Source organism: Saccopteryx bilineata, chromosome 12, assembly GCF_036850765.1.
Source record: "Saccopteryx bilineata isolate mSacBil1 chromosome 12, mSacBil1_pri_phased_curated, whole genome shotgun sequence".
Classification (NCBI taxonomy): domain Eukaryota; kingdom Metazoa; phylum Chordata; class Mammalia; order Chiroptera; family Emballonuridae; genus Saccopteryx; species Saccopteryx bilineata.
The window spans coordinates 50,912,961-50,929,303 of NC_089501.1; the positions used below are offsets into that span (position 1 = coordinate 50,912,961).

At 52.8% G+C, this 16,343-nt stretch overlaps 1 protein-coding gene across 3 annotated transcripts in view; it reads left to right on the forward strand.

Moving 5' to 3' along the window:
- TMEM181 (transmembrane protein 181) overlaps window positions 1–15,730 on the forward strand; it is a 62,201-nt gene extending 46,471 nt beyond the window's left edge. For all 3 annotated transcript variants that reach the window (XM_066248434.1, XM_066248432.1, XM_066248433.1), the window contains 10 exons: window positions 1,027–1,126; window positions 1,579–1,709; window positions 1,953–2,044; window positions 3,403–3,460; window positions 6,036–6,138; window positions 6,736–6,787; window positions 9,453–9,535; window positions 10,529–10,618; window positions 12,107–12,173; window positions 12,552–15,730. In XM_066248434.1, the coding sequence (XP_066104531.1) occupies window positions 1,027–1,126; window positions 1,579–1,709; window positions 1,953–2,044; window positions 3,403–3,460; window positions 6,036–6,138; window positions 6,736–6,787; window positions 9,453–9,535; window positions 10,529–10,618; window positions 12,107–12,173; window positions 12,552–12,630 (855 nt within the window). In that variant the 3' untranslated portion in view covers window positions 12,631–15,730. The remainder of the gene's footprint in view (window positions 1–1,026; window positions 1,127–1,578; window positions 1,710–1,952; window positions 2,045–3,402; window positions 3,461–6,035; window positions 6,139–6,735; window positions 6,788–9,452; window positions 9,536–10,528; window positions 10,619–12,106; window positions 12,174–12,551) is intronic.
- The last annotated feature ends 613 nt before the right edge of the window (window positions 15,731–16,343 follow it).

Sequence of the window (16,343 nt, forward strand, 5' to 3'; positions counted from 1 at the left end):
CCTGCTGCCCAGCAGCCCCTACAGCAGCCCCATCCGTGGAGACGGGGTTTATGAACTGGAGGAGGGGGAAGCTTGCCTCACGGGGTGGCTGACCCCCATCTGAAGGGTGGCATTCCGACTGCACCCGCTGCCTGGCCCGTGCGGACGCAGAGGGCATGCCATTTAGGAGCTGTGTCCACTCTAGTTGCCACCTGAGGAATGCTTAGTGCTTTGCAGACTGGCCATAAACAGAAGGACACAGCTCAGGGGGACATGAGAGAGGTGCCAGGCGATGGTGGCCTGGGTCCTGCTGCACGGAGGGCAGGACACAGCCACTGGAACACGCAGAGAGCTGGGGCTCGGGCCAGACCCAGGGCTTCCCTCGTGACCTGACCACAGGATGATGGAGAACCGCCATCTGTGGCTGGTCAGCCAGCAATCCTCGCTGTCTCTGGAAGCGCTCCTGGTGCCTGGGATTCTGCTCCCGCAGTCGGGCCCGGAGCACGGGCACCGAGGGCCCCGCGTTCATACACAGGGAGACGGCCTAACAAATAGACTAGCGGAAACGGCCATCTGCTCAGGAAGTCCACACTGCTGAGAAATGATTGGTTTGTATCATGTTATAGAAAAGATAAAGCAAAAACTAACCCCAACCCCCCCCAATCCCAAATTATATAATGTTTTAAAGCAGTTTAAAGAAACATCTCCCATAAGCCACCACACCTTCTTCGAGGTTTTTTAGAAAGAAACGTATCCTCTGATCCTGGCTGTAGGACTTGTTCCCCTGGCTTCTCCTCTGGGAGTCCTGTGCCGTCTGGCAGCATTGTCCTGCTGGGATCCTGATGGGACTGTGTGGCCTGTGCCCTGGGAGTTCTCCATGTGGCTCTGGTCCCCTCCTGCCCCCTGACCTGGCCCCTATGCAGCAGTTTACCATCTCGTCTCAGTTGGCACTGCAAGGGGTTAATGCGGCGTTCTCCGCATGTCTGGGGAGAGCCGCCCGGCACCCAGCCAGGCGAGCCCTCGGTGACTGCCTGCTCTGCTTTGCAGTGTCTGTTTGCGCATTCCCTCCGCAAGTTCTCCATGCGGGACTGGGGCATCGAGCACAAGTGGATGGCCATTCTTTTGCCTCTGCTACTGCTTTACAACGGTAGGTGCCATTATTATTGTGGAGCTGTCCCCTGTAGGAGTGAAAGCTGGGAGGCACCCGAAAGGGGGGCTGACCCTGCCTCCAGAAGTGCCAGGGCCCCTGGAGGAGCAGGTAGAGTGCCCCCCAGCGTGGGAGGGGTGTGCTGTACCGGGATCGGAGGACGCCCGGAGCATTCACAAACGAGAGACTGCTCTGCAGGCAGAAACTTGGAAGGCCGCAGACACAGCCTCCTGGGAACTTGGCTGAAGGCCGCGAGCGTGCCGTCTGTTCCTCTTCCCGGGCTCCGGAGCTGCAGCCTCAGGGTTCCCGGCCCGCAGAGGCTCGGATGGCGGGAGCAGACGCCGTTCTGTAACCACCACTGGGCCATCTGTTCACTGGCTTTTAGGTGTTTTGAAAAACAAAACAGCCTTCAGTGCACCGGCTTCACCAGGCCCTCTGGCTCTGCCTTCCAGATCCGTTCTTCCCACTCTCCTTCCTGGTGAACAGCTGGGCCCTGGGCATGCTGGACGACCTCTTCCAGTCCGTGTTCCTGTGCGCCCTGCTGCTCTTCTGGCTGTGTGTGTACCACGGGATCCGGGTGCAGGTAAGTGCCAGCCCTTGGCACCGCACCACCGAGGGAGCGGGACCCTGTCCCTCTGGGCCCGTCTCCACCGGTCGGCCTGGGGTGAGCTTGTCCCAGAGAGCCTGTCTTCATTGACCTCGTAGTTGAGAGAAGACTGCATGCCATGCGGAAATGACGTCAGGGTCTGTGGTCCAGCTGGTATGTTAGGGGCTAGTGGTTTGCTAGAATTACTAACCTCGATTTCTTACTCTTTTTGCTTCTTAGGGAGAAAGGAAGTGTTTGACTTTCTATTTGCCTAAATTCCTCATTGTTGGACTGTTGTGGTTGGCTTCTGTGACCCTAGGAATATGGCAGACGTGAGTACTTTATCGTGTGTGAGACTTGTCCTGGAAAGCATTTAGTGCTGTGGACAGATCTGAAGGCTGTGTGTTGTGTGCTCATCAGAGAAGCTCTGTCACCGAGTTTCACGACTGGGCAGTGTGACTTGAACTGAGGTGTCATCTCTGCCAGAATGGCATGTGGGGATGCACACGATCCTCCTAACCTGCGGTGGAAAACGGAAAGGCCGTGTCGTCTCGGAGGCCTCCTGCAGGAAGGCGAAGACGCCTTCGTTTATCTGTAGCAGTGACGCTCAGTCGCTCCTGGCCTGCCACTGGCCACCAGACGCTTGTGCTGCTCCTCTGTCGTGCGTCCATAAACTTCCCGTCCGTGCACCACCCTCTGGGGCTTACCTTTTCCACATCCCTGGGCTCCTGTAAAATGGTACCGCCGCAGCAGCCTGGACTTTCTGGGGAACTAGCTCCCTGTTAGGGGCCTGATTTCGGTACCTGGCACATGAACTTCGTGGCACAGTAATGACAGGACTGAGCTCACACCTTCTCTGCTCCTCTCCCCGCCTACTGTCCTCTCGGCCAACCGGTCTCACTTTGCAGCAAGGGTCACGGAAGTTTATATTTCCTTTTACTGCTTTTTATGTGTCCTCATCTGTTTGCTAGTGCCCACATATGTCACTGACAGGTGCTTGAGACACAGCACTGAAAATTGCAAGAGTAACAGTTAGAGGGGTTTTCATAATGAAAATACTTCGCTTCCCAATATTGACTGTGGACAGTTACATTCATAGCTTCGTATGTGTCGTCAGTATGAAGTTTAAGTCTTCTAAATTTCGGTTACTTTTTACAAGTCCTTTATTGTTGGTTAGCAAGTAGTTTATGTTAATAAGTTTTTTAAAATCCAAGTGAAGCCATGGCCGGTTGGCTCAGCGGTAGAGCGTCGGCCTAGCGTGTGGAGGACCCGGGTTCGATTCCTGGCCAGGGCACACAGGAGAAGAGCCCATTTGCTTCTCCACCCCTCCGTCGCACCTTCCTCTCTGTCTCTCTCTACCCCTCCCGCAGCCAAGGCTCCATTGGAGCAAAAATGGCCCGAGCGCTGGGGATGGCTCTGTGGCCTCTGCCTCAGGCGCTAGAGTGGCTCCGGTCGCAACATGGCGACGCCCAGGATGGGCAGAGCATCACCCCCTGGTGGGCAGAGCGTTGCCCTCTGGTGGGCGTGCCGGGTGGATCCCAGTCGGGCGCATGCGGGAGTCTGTCTGACTGTCTCTCCCTGTTTCCAGCTTCAGAAAAATGCAAAAAAAAAAATCCAAGTGAAAGTATAAAGGTAAGGTAAAAAGCAAACTAGTTTTTAATCTGTGTTTTTTTAAATAATATATTTTTAGAATTAATGAATTACACGATCCAATGTACCAGTATCGAGTGGACACGGGAAATTTTCAGGTAAGAACTGTTCATGACCAGTGAGGGTTGTTTTTTCAATGCTGGTTTAAAAAATGAATTTTGTAACAAACCGTGCTGTAGACAAGAATTTGCTAACTGGCTATTTGGGAAGGAGTATAGAAACTTCACATGGAGATCTTAGAACAACGTGTTTGAATTGTATGAAAACTAAATTTTTAAAAAATCCATTGTTACTCCCAGGTCTTGGCTTATGGTTGAAGCGCCAGGGCCAGAAGGTGTGTTAGAGGTTGGGAACATGTAGCATTAAGAACACATTTTTGCTCATTTAATTCTGTAAAGTAGCAGGAGGTTTCCAGCAAGTGGACAGCATGGCCAGGCTGCTGCCCCGTGAGGTGCTGCACCATCTCTCTCCTGCAGTCCCTGTCCTTTTTAAACAAGGGGTCCAAGCGTTTCCTTCGATACAGTCAGCCCTGAGTGTGGCTCTCTCTCTACTGCATGTAGCCGGTGCCCGGGACCAGTTAGCCCTCTGGCCCCCAAGGCCAGGCAGCCGCAGATGCACAGAGGTGAATCCTGACCTTGGGTGACGTCCAGCTATTCTCTGAGTGACTTTGCAGAGCTTCCTGTGAAGTGAAATCTGGGGAATGGCCCCTGAGAAAGAGGGTGGTATCATGGGTGATGATGTTGAAAAATCTTGAACGGGTGCTGAGACTGTGAGTGCCACAGGAAACAGCGTCAGCGCCTTGATTCTTGACTGGCATCCGCTAGGGTTGCCGGAGCCTTTCCAGTCGATGACTTACCCGTTGGAGGAGTTGTGAAGGTCACTGAATGTATGTATGCCTTACGGACAACATTCCATGACCGTTGCCCTCAAATAAGGTCTGACCTTGTGAGGGAGAAAAGGCACAGAAAACAGGCCAGGACCACCAAGTGTGCAGTGCCCAGCCAGAGCATCCCGTGGACAGAGGGCCCAAGTGACTGGCATCTTTGTGTTTTGTCCCTTTTCTTTGACTCTTCACCTTAGAATGCTTCAGTAAGTTTTAAGGGGGGAGGGAAGAGCAGCTTGAGCCGGAGAGGAGGGGGAGGCCTTCAGGGCCGGGGAAGAGACACTGGTCCAGGACGTGTGGACGGCCGGGGCGGGTCAGTCCGCCCGCGCCTGGCAGGGAGGCCCAGGCAGGCGGGCGCGTGGGGCCGTGCTGCAGAAGGAATCGCGCGCCCTAGGAAGGCAGAGGCCACGTCATGTGAGGGGCAGGGCCCCAGAGGGGGCTTCTCTAGTTGGGAACGGGGACACTGAAGGAAGGGAGAGGAAGGACTGCTGTGACACGTTCCTAAGGCAGGCCTGCAGGCCTTGGTGACAGATACTCTGAGGTACTGGTTGGGTGTAACCCTAGATGTAGATAAAATGATACAGATTCACACTCCTCGGCTGTTTCCAGGGCTTCTGTCTGGTACGGTCCCCTCATTGTCCGTGTGAGGAAACGGGGCGGGGTCGAAGGTGCTTGTCCTGGGTCCCCGGCCACCAGCGCTCCCAGACGCCTGAATTGGGAGCCATCCTGGAGGGCAGTCCCCACTTAGGCCTCTCGTATTCATCTGTACGATGGGGCAACAGTGGAATGTCCGCTAAGGAGTACCTGGGAAGGCATCTGTCACCACGGCCACCGGCCGTCCCCCTCAGGCGGTGGCGAAGCAGCCGCTCCGGGCTCAGGAGTCGTCGCAGCCCCTGGGAAGAACAGCGTGGCCTGGTCTGTCCCCGGAGGAAACACGGAAGGAGACTTCTGGGAGCTGAAGGACGCTCGAGACCCACAGCTGGTGTGGTGAAGCCCTCTGGTCTTCCAGGCAGGAAGAGGCAGCCCAGACAGAGTCACAGGCTCTGCCCAGGCAGAGCAGCTGCCCGGCCCATGGCCATGGCCGGCAGGCCCGTGACGTGGAGGGGTGCTGGCTCGGAGAAGAGGGCACGGATGGGGGCGGCTGGGAGCTCGAACAGCAGAGGGTGTGCCACGCGCCATGCGGAGCTGGTCCTGTGGCGTGAAACAGCCCCTAACCTCAGGACAAAGTGTTCTTGTCTTTTCTGCAACAGAGTTACAGACCCACCATCCTCTAATCTAGAGCAGTGACTTTAGTCCCCTAATTTTACGATAAGAAAGCCGAGCTCCAGAAAGTTGAGACCTGCCTGAGGAATTCTCAGGATCAGGTTGTGGAGTCTGTCTCTGACATGTGCCACAACCTTCATGGGGGGGCAGGGCGGGGAGCTGGGCCCACCCAGGGGGCCCCCCAGGGGGAGCGAGCAGAAGCCACTGCCGTTTCCTGTCACCCACAGCACTCCTGGCCCTGCGTGGGCTGGGCTTCCGTCTGGAGGGGAAGGAGTTCGGACTCTTCCCAGCCCATGAGCTGGCACCCTCACTGGGCGGGCCACCTGCACTGACAGAGAGGGTGCAGGGCTGAGCCTGGACAAAGACAGTTCGCGGTGGGAGTGCATTCTCGTTCTGTTTTGTGGGCACCTTCAGGCTCTACGCCCCTTTTCAAAATGCTTGCCTTTCCCCTTTGCGGTGTGGCGTGGGAAGGCGAGGCCACCTCGAGGCCCCATTCCTACTCAGGTGCCCATGTGGCTCTATTGCAGGGAATGAAGGTCTTCTTCATGGTGGTGGCGGCTGCCTACGTTCTGTACCTGCTGTTCCTGGTCGTGCGGGCCTGTTCTGAGCTCCGGCACATGCCTTATGTGGGTAAGCGCCACATCACAAATGCCCGGTGTCAGGTGGGTCAGGCTCAATTCACATGTGGGAGGAGCGGCTGCAGGCCACCAGGCTAGTGGCCCGACCTGGAAGGGGGGACCCAAGGACTTGCCCCTCTCCCACAGGCCAGGACCAGCACTGTTGTCCCTGGTGAGCCACAACGGGATAACTTTGAGCCATATGGACAGAACCTCGGGCCAGCGCAGGAGGGAGGCCTATGGGCAGGAAGCCAGCTGGGCCCTGGGTACCAGTGTGGCCAATGGGCCTGCCTGGATCCTTCCAGCATCACACCTTGTGGAAGGGCTGGCTGGGTGCTTTTCTTAGTCCTTGAGTCAGGAAACATCACACGATGTCGTGGGGTCCTCTCCCCCAGTCTGTCTCAACAAATCACAATGGCATGGCCTCTATGGGTCCCTCCCCTCTGGCTTCTGGGGATGTGGGAGCATTTCTCCTGGGCTTCAGGTACAGACGGGTTTCAAATCCAGAGAGAAGACGGTTTGTTCGGGGGGGTTGCTTTATTTTTGTCTGAGGTGTAAGTGGAACGCACCATCCGTGGTGGTGTAATGGGAGCATTTCTTTCTCTTTCAGATCTCAGGTTAAAATTTCTGACTGCATTGACTTTTGCAGTGCTTATCATTAGGTAAGAGAACTTTATTCCGAAAAGAAGCAAGACTGCATTTTTATTATACTCTCACGATCGCCCTTTCTCTTTCACGGAGTTAAGTGTTGGGTCTTTGCAGTCAGATGTGTTCAGTGAGTCAGAGAGGGCACACGGTTTGTGGAAGTGCCCGGAGGAGTGCAGAGCGTGACTGCAGCGTGCTGCCCGGCGCTGGTGGAGTTACTGACCTGCTCTGACGCTGGCCACGCAGGGAGCAGACAATGGAACACACGTCTGAGATGAGAACGCCGTGCGATGTCCTTAGCACTGGCATCCTGCTGATGCTCTGAGGACAGGACTCTGAGCGAGAGCTGTTTCTGTTTAAATTCCGCACAGCAGACATCACTGAGCTGAGCACAGCCCAGAGAACAGGGCCTGAGAGAGCTGCAGCGGGGGCCGCGGAGGTGCCCGGGGTGGCAGGGGCCGCAGAGGCACCCGGGAGGTTGTGTCTTTGAATGCGTTCCATGTCATTGTTTGGTGGTTTTTGGTTTCTCCTTCTCCTAAAATCAAAATCCAGAGGGGGGAAAGCTAGTTCTCTGCATTTCTCCCTTGGTTGTTTGGATGGCAAGTAAGTGGCCATCAGCCCCTTCCCTGGGTGGGAGCCACGCGGGGACTCTGAGAGGCTGGTTTCCCCGGTTGAGTGGGGACTCCTGAGGGCATCCCACCAGGAGGCGCGCCGTGCTCACCCGAGTGGGAGAACTCCGTGGGCTTGGGAATGAGCTGGAGATGTGCTCAGCATCTGACTTCACCTGGAAGTGTAGAGCGTGTATTACATGTGGTCCCTGCAGCGTGGCTCTGAGCCACATTGTCTCTGAGCTTCTAAACCATTTCTTTTTTTTTTTTTTTAATTTTATTTATTCATTTTAGAAAGGAGAGGGAGAGAGAGAGAGAGAGAGGAGAGAGATAGAGAGAGAAAGGGGGAGGAGCAGGAAGCATCAACTCCCATATGTGCCTTGACCAGGCAAGCCCAGGGTTTCGAACCGGCGACCTCAGCATTTCCAGGTCGACACTTTATCCACTGCGCCACCACTGGTCAGGCAGTCTCTGAGCTTCTTACACACTCACGCCATTACACACACTTTCTCACAGCCATTACACCATTACACACACACTCCTCGCAGCCTGTTAAACTCACACGCCATTACACACACGCTCCTTGCAGCCCGTTACACACTTCCTGCAGCCCATTATACACACACTCACACACATTATTACTTACACTTCTCACAGCCTGTTATATACTCTCATACGCCATTACACACACACTCCTCACAGCCCATTACACACACTCTCACACCCTATTATACACTCCTCACAGCCCTCACACATCTATGCCTGAGCTACCCCCGGCCACAGGTTGGGAGCTAATATCTACTTGTGACCTCTGTGCAGTCTGTCTCAGAAGTTGTTATATTTCTGTGCTCTTTGTCACATACATTTCAAGGGGGTTCATTCATGTACCCGACAAACACTTATTGAGTGCCAACGTGGCACCAGGCAGATGGCCTCCCCGTCGTGGCGTTTGTGTTCCTGTTGAGGAAGACAGTGACGAACAAGGAGACGGGTAGTCTGAGTGCTGTGACGCAGACACAGCAGAGGGGAGCGGCAGGAGGAGGACAGTGACGAACAAGGAGACGGGTAGTCTGAGTGCTGTGACGCAGACACAGCAGAGGGGACAGCGGCAGGAGGAGAACAGTGAGAACAAGGAGACGGGCAGTCTGAGTGCTGTGACGCAGACACAGCAGAGGGGAGCGGCAGGAGGACAGTGAGAACAAGGAGACGGGCAGTCTGAGTGCTGTGACGCAGACACAGCAGAGGTGACGGCAGCAGGCGGGACGGGGCTGCCGTAGGTGGTGGGGAGGGGATGGCTCTTCGGAGGTAACGTTGGGCCAGGGCCTGAAGGAGGATCCCTGGAAATACAGGGCTGGCTGCCCAGGCAGAGGAGACAGCAGGTGGCCGGGGAGCAGGAGGAACAGCAGCACCCCAGCAAGTGAAGATACGAGGGAGGCTGGTCGCTGGAGAGGTCAGGAGAGGCTGGGGAGACCCACAGGCCGCCGGCAGGGGCCAGGCTGTGACTCTCAGTGACAGGAACCCACTGAGGGTGTTAGGCCGCAGGTGAAGGAGCCAGTGTACACTTTTGTCTGTGTTTGTGGAGAATGGACCGCGGGGAGGGACAGGAAAGCCAGTGTGGGGTGGAGAGTCAGGGCGGCTCGGGGCAGAGCCTGGCTGCCAGCTCCCCTTCACAGGCCTCTGCCATTCTGTGTTGGCTCAGGTGTCTGAACAGAGGCATGTGGTCACTGGGCCGGGCGGGGGTGGGTGCGGTGGTTGTGGAGAAGCAGGCTTTCCTCGGGAGCTGGGAGCTGTTGGAGAAGGCTTTGATGATGGGAACTAAGCGAGTGAGAGAGAGGGGTCAGCCAAGGTGGGTGCCAAGGCCCCCAGTTTGAGATTGTGACGTGTCCGACATCAGGACTAGCTGACTGTCCCAGCGGCAGGCCCCCTAGCGGCAGAGATTGGGTGTGTGTGTGCCTGGACACGTTTCCATGCAGCAAGAATAGTAACAAGACTAACTGTTAATAGGGTGAATGTAACAACTTCGGGAGCCAGTGCTATTTCTGTGTATTTCACATATTTCTCCCCCTTTTTTCAGCATCGTCATCCTTTATTTAAGGTTTGGAGCACAAGTATTGCAAGACAATTTTGTAGCTGAACTGTCAACTCACTACCAGAATTATATCCTTTTCATGAGAAGACATCAGGCCTCAGGAACGCCTTCTAGATGGAGTGGTTAGTGTGTTAGGTCTCTCAGCCTCGAGAAGAGGCACGTGCCCTCCTGTGGCCTGTACTGCAGAGCCCCCAGCGGCCCCCACACCTGTCTGCAGAGAGGTGTGCTCACTTTCCCCGACACACACTCACACACACTCAGCCCCGAGACCTGTTGTTCCTCCACAGGCGGTAGCCCGGCCCCCTGGTCCGTGACCAGGTAGATTCAGGCCCAGGGACCTAGTGTCTGTGGCCATTCTCGGCCTGTCTGACCAGTGCCCCGGGTTGTGGCAGTTAAGCCGGAGCCTGTCTGCAGGAAAGGCTCATGACCCAGCGGGCCCTCCATGTGTCTGCGTGGGCGCCTGTGGCCGGAGCCTGCACGGGACACTGTTGGGCACGTGGTAGGGTAAGGGTGTGTGTCCACTCGCCCTGTGAGCGAGGGCCACCCAGGGAGGCTTGGGGGTTACTCCTTTACATCTTGCGTTCTTTCCCTGGGGCCTCTTGCATCCTTAGAATTAATGCATGATTTTTCAAAGTTTCGTGAATGTCACACTAACCTTTTGTCTGATTCTCAAAGGGTTTTGTAATCCAGAAAATGGGTAGGAATGACTGGTTTGGGGTCTGTGTCCAGTTCTTCACCTCATTCTTGATTCACCCCTACGTGGGCAGCCTTCCTGTCCTTTGCTGAATCACGCTGGGTCCAGCCCCCTTGAGAGGTCCCATGGGTAGCAGAGAGCAGTTAACCTGACTTGCAGGGAACCGTGAAAGGTTACTGCAGCCTCTGGCCGTGAGCTTGCCCTGTGGTGTCCCAAGGCCTGGCTTTGGGGCCCCGAGGTCTGCGGCGGTCAGCAGTAGTAGGAAGGGCCGTGGTGGTGAGAAGGAGCCAACAGGCGGGAAGCAGAGATGCTGACCAGTATTGGATGTGGAGTGTCCAGGACGGCTTGCTTTCCTTGACAGTGTCACCAGCTGAATTCTTATCTTTCTATGGCTTGCTGAACTTTTACCTCTACACCTTGGCGTTTGTGTACTCTCCATCGAAGACTGCCCTGTATGGTAAGCCGCCCCGGGGTCAGACAGCTCGGAAGTTCAGGACCCGCCTCCTGGGTTTCCCGTTGGTGCCAGGCCCGTGACTCTGTGTCTTCCTTCCCTCGCAGAGAGACACGGTCACGTTATTTATTTATTTATTTATTTTATTTTTTTTACACAGAGTCAGAGAGAGATTGATATGGACAGACAGGAATGGAGAGAGATGAGAAGCATCAATCACTAGTTTTTTGTTGTGACACCTTAGTTGTTCATTGATTGATTTCTCATATATGCCCTGACCATGGAGCTACAGCAAACAGAGTAACCCCTTGCTCAAGCCAGCGACCTTGGGTCCAAGCTGGCGAGCTTTGCTCAAACCAGATGAGCCCGTGCTCATAGTGACCTTGAGGTCTCGAACCTGAGCCCTCTGCATCCCAGTCCGATGCTCCGTTCACTGCGCCACCGCCTGGTCAGACCCAGTTTATTTTTTATTTTCCTTATTAAGTGAGAGGCAGGGAGGCAGAGAGACAGGCTCCTTTATACACTCCGACTGGGAACCACCTGGCAAGCCCCCTACCAGGCGATGCTCTGCCCATTTGGGGCCACTGCTCTGTTACTCAGCAACCAATTTATTTTAGTGCCTAAGGTGAAGCCATGGAGCCATCCTCAATGCCCAGGGCTACTTTGCTCGACTGTTCGAGTCATGACTGTAGAAGAAGAGGTAGGGAGGGATGGAGAAGCAGATGGTCACTTCTCCTGTGTGCCCTGACTGGGAATCAAATCTGGGGCTTCCATATGCCTGGCTGATGCTCGACTGCTGAGCCAGCCAGCCAGCCAGGGCCCTGACACTTCACTTTAAATAGCGATCCCAAGTTTCAGAACACAGCATGTGTCATGACAGCTCAGGATGAAAAAACCGTGAGGGGGTCCCAGCACAAGGATGGCCATCAGCCACATGAGAGAGTGTTGAATACTAGTGCTGTGACCACGCAGAAGAATGTCAGAATGTCCTGTCCCCCCCCCCCTCCCCAGGAAGCAAGACCAGAAACAGAACAGCTCAGTCGCACAGGGAACGAACAGGATGGGAGCTTCCTGGGCCCCGGGCAGGGGTCTAGCATGTCAGGACCACCCTCTGACTTTTACATCTGTGACTTCTCAAAGCACCTTGTGAGAAGTCTGACTTGAGCCTCACGGATAAAGGTGCAGCCCCTCCGGTTGAGGGATGGAGAAACACCTGCTGTGGCCCGAGGGATGGAGGGTGGGCCCAGGCTTGGCTTGGCTGCTTTCCTCCGAAATGGCATCTCCATGTGAGTGGCTCCCTGCAGGGGCGTCGCACTCCTCGGGCACCTAGCAGGGATGCTGCCTGTGAGGGAGGCGGCACAGCAGGCTCAGGGCAGCATGACAGGTGTTGTGTTCCGGTCACAAAGACAGTGGTGGCAGCTGGGATCGGAATCCAGCTCTTTCCGACAGTCTTTCCAGGCTGATAACATGAAACACGCTCTTGTCGGTTTGCAGAGTCCCAGCTGAAGGACAACCCCGCGTTCTCCATGCTCAACGACTCTGACGACGATGTCATCTACGGGTAAGTCCCGCCTCTGGAAGGCCCCCCCCCCCCCCGGGCGGGCGTTCATCCTGGTTTCGCACCTTTACTGAGCAGGTGGCTAATCGTTCCAGAATGATTTACAAGGTATTATAACATTTCTTTAGCTGGCAGTGTCTTGTGGTTTTGTTTCTACGTTTTTCAGGCTTAGATTCAGTGGTTTCCTTTTTGCTGAACAGGCCCAGCAAGTGACCACAGAAAGGCCAGTTTCATCTGGGCTAATGGTCCTGGTGGGGTGGGGCCCTACAGCTGGCGTGAGAAGGGGGGAGCTGTGAGCTGCGTGCCTGTGAGCGTGGCTATCAGTGCGGGAGGCTGAGAGCCATCCAGGCGGACCCGTGTCAGCAGTCCCTTTTCTAACAGGAGTGACTATGAAGAAATGCCCCTGCAGAACGGCCAGGCCATCCGGGCCCAGTACAAGGAAGGCTCCGACAGCGACTGAGCTGGGTGGCCGGCGGACCCAGTGGCCACCCCCGCCTTCCCCGTACCTGCCCGTGCTCAGACTCTCTTATAAGCAGAGTTCCTGGTCCTTATTTGTTTACATATTTCTGAAAGGAAAACCAAAACCGAGGACAAATGTTCAGTAACATCTGGCCAACTTGATTGTTAGAGTGGCTGCGTTTATTTGGGAAGAAAGACCATGGTCAGTCGCCAAATTCTTTTTCAAACATTTCAGATGAGAGCTAGCTTGCTTTCAGTGGTGAGGAGGGAATTACTCTTGTTTATAGTAAAAAGAATTAGGTACTTATTTAAAAATAACTTACTCCCAGTTCGTGGACAGCCCTTCTGAATGAGGTCCACAGCATGGCACCGTTCCTTTCCTCCGCTGCCCAGGGCTTCCAGTGCTTCGACCCTTTCAACTCCCAGGGAAGCCTGTTTGTGTGGCTGCCTCACCAGGGCTGTCCTCCGCCACTGAGTGGCCTGTGGCTCCGGATAACTGAGCACCTTAAGTGACCGTAACTCCTGTTGATGTGAAATGGGGAAGTGGTGATGGCAGATTCCAGCCCCTTGCCCACCCACGCAGTAGTGTTGTGGAGCGTGGAGGGGTCTGATAGGGTTTCTAAGGAAAGGGGAAGATAGGCTGCAGCTTCAGTGGGAAAGGTCTTGCCATGTGGTGCTCCCGTGGTTGTGCGCACACGTGTGCACGTTCCATATGTGGATACATGTGTGTCCCTGTGGCCAGGTGGGGAGGAGAGTGTCCATTCAATTACAGAAAGCCTGCATTTCTGCAGTTCTGCTGCAGTTGCCGCCCAGTAGGTTGGCTTTTTCAAAATGAAAGATAAACGATTGGTTTGTTACAGATTCTTTACTGCCAAAAAGGTTTTGCAGTTTCTTATTTGGAGACTGGATGAAGGAAAGTAAAGCATTTTAGATGGTTTGTGGAAGAACGTCTTTGGGTAGAAGGTACCTGCTGGGACTGTCATATGGCCGCGGTCAGTGAGCCCCTGGATTGCCCTGGGGGAAGCTGTCTGGAGCTGCTGAATGTGGCATCACAGGGCCTGGGGCCTTCCCGTTCCTTCTGTCAGGCAGCTTAGAACTCTGTGCAGATGCTCCTTTGCTTTGGCTTTGACATGCTCAGTAGTGTCTCCACCTGTTAACATGGGATCCTGCAGACGTCCTGAGGGAGGCCCTCTTGGCAAGTACAGAGGTCTAGGACGATTGTTCTGCCCTGCAAACAGCACCTTCATCTTCTCCTCTGCATTAGCTCTCAAATCCCAGCCGAGCCGAAAACTAGACTCCACTTAGGTAGTGCTGGGACCTTGCAGAGGTTCATGAGAGACTACTCACTACCACGCCATACTTTCTTTTTTAATTTAAATAGTAATAACAACACCTTTAATATGGATTCCATTTGTTTTTAAAACGCTATAAATACGAGTGCTTGAATTGAGCAACTGTATTATCGCAAGGGTAAGTCAAATTTTTGGTTTTTTATATTTGCAATGGTGTGATTACTTATTTTGATTGTGTACTCAGAGGTATTGTAAAATTTTGTTACCAAATTTCCCAACCTCTGTTAAAACTATAAATAATTTTATGTAAATTGACAAAAACTTACTGAATAATGTATTCTAGTATGCAATATAGTTTACATTTTAATCATTATAAAAATAATTGTCCATAATTAGGAATGCTGTTATCAGTAAATGTAAAATGTTTGAGGGCTTTGGCCGTACAATGTAGAACTCTTAAAAACCTGTTTCTGTCCAAAAGTATCATTATAAACGGATGGTTTATATCTTCATATATTGATTCACACGCCATCAAGTCAAGGAAATGAAAAATGTGGGCATATTTATTTACTTTTTGTAACAAAGTTGGAAATAAGAAAAAATTACAAGAGAAAGTATGAAAGGTGAAAAAAGGTTCTTAAATCATGCATTTTTAATTTCTCTTCCTGGTGTATGATCTATATCAACATAGTACCTAATCCATGTAAAATTTTGCTGAAAGTATACTTAGCATGTACTCTATGTGCCATTGGTGTTAGGTTAAAATGCTAAAGTCTGCCAGAAACTTAGGCAGTAGCAAATTTTTTTTTCTTGGAGAGCATCAAGTTTTGCAAACTGAAATTATAAAATCAAAGGGCTAACTTTAGTTCTTTCATGGTAACAGCTTAAATAAGATCATCTTTGGGATGACTGTGTATACAGGTCCCGTCTGGGGGACCTGGAGGGCACTCACTGGGGCTTCCTTTTCCCTAGGGAGAGCGGCATTATCCGTGTGGGTAACCGGTCCGCTTGATTTACTATTAAATCATCACTGCAGCAAAGGGATGCGGTCTCTCTCTCAAGCCCCATTGGAAAGGCTAGAGAAGGGGACACATAAACTACATTCAAGATTTGTCAGGCCGCTCCTGGACCGACTGCAGTAGGGTTAGATCCATTGTGTACGCCCAGCCCACTACATGGGCAGATAATTAAGACAAATGTCACCAGCCTCAAGTCTTTCATGAACTATTTAATAAAGGTATGGTCATGTTAAATAGGTTATAATGTGGTCAGTAACTTACTTCCTGGACTTCCTTTCACAGAGAAAAACACAGATCTACGGAAGGGATGATTAAAAGGGATGTCTAGTGAAGACTGGACTTAAAACACTAAAGTATATTTATGTATTTTAAGGGTATTAGAAACCAGTTGCCTTAGAGATTAGACTTTTGAAAAAAATCTTTTCCCCGGGCCAAAGGGAAGTTGCTTCCGTCTGTGACATCTCGTCCTGTTCACTGTAATTTTGTTTTAGATATCCTGATAACTCTCATGCCATACTATGAAACACAGGATCGTCTGCTACTGAAAACTGCCTTTTTACAAAGACTATAAATATCTGTAAATAAAACAAACTGAAGTTCAAGCTCCAAAGGACAGAGCTGTGAGTTAGACCCCGGAACTCTGTCCGTGAGCACAGGCAACCTAGTGACAATGAGCACTGTAATCAATTAAAAGGTAATAAATGTTTATTTATGGCAAACTTTGGGAATGGCTCCATTTTGATATTTGGATACTACCTTTTGGGTAAATGTTAATAAATTTTTAATATTTGATCTTTTTTATGTATACTGATTTTTTTTTGCTCTTTGCATATGGAGTTAAGTGAACTACTCACACATGAATGCGTCAGGGACAAGAGAGAGCTTTTCCTTCGGCAGGCGAGTGGAGGTGCCGTTATCACCACGTGCCTGTGATTGGAGGAGTGCGATGAGGCCCCAAGGCCTGCATTTGAGGCCCACCTCCTCACTCCCTCGGATGTCCTCCAGACACTTTCTGATTCATAAATGATGGGGTGATTGTGACAGGCACAAAGTGAATGACTGGGAAGGCATTCTGCAAACCCTGAAAGACTACAGCATTTTTCTGTGGGTGTGACTGTTCCTGTACATAGAGAACACAGGAGCTGCAGCCCCAGGCCCGTGTGCGAATTAGCACCCCCGGCTAGCGGAGTCAGCTCGCCTGCTTCCCACCGCCCAGGCTCCCTAGGAGGGGACTTGAGGATGAAGGGTGTGATTCCCCGGGCAGACAGAAGTCTAACCAGAACACAGCTAAGCTCATGGGGGATGTTAGCAAATCCTAGGACTGGAGAGGGCCAAAGCCAAATCACAGCTTTGATTTTTCACTTTTTATGGTTTTAGAGGTGCTGAGCCCGCTAAATATGAAG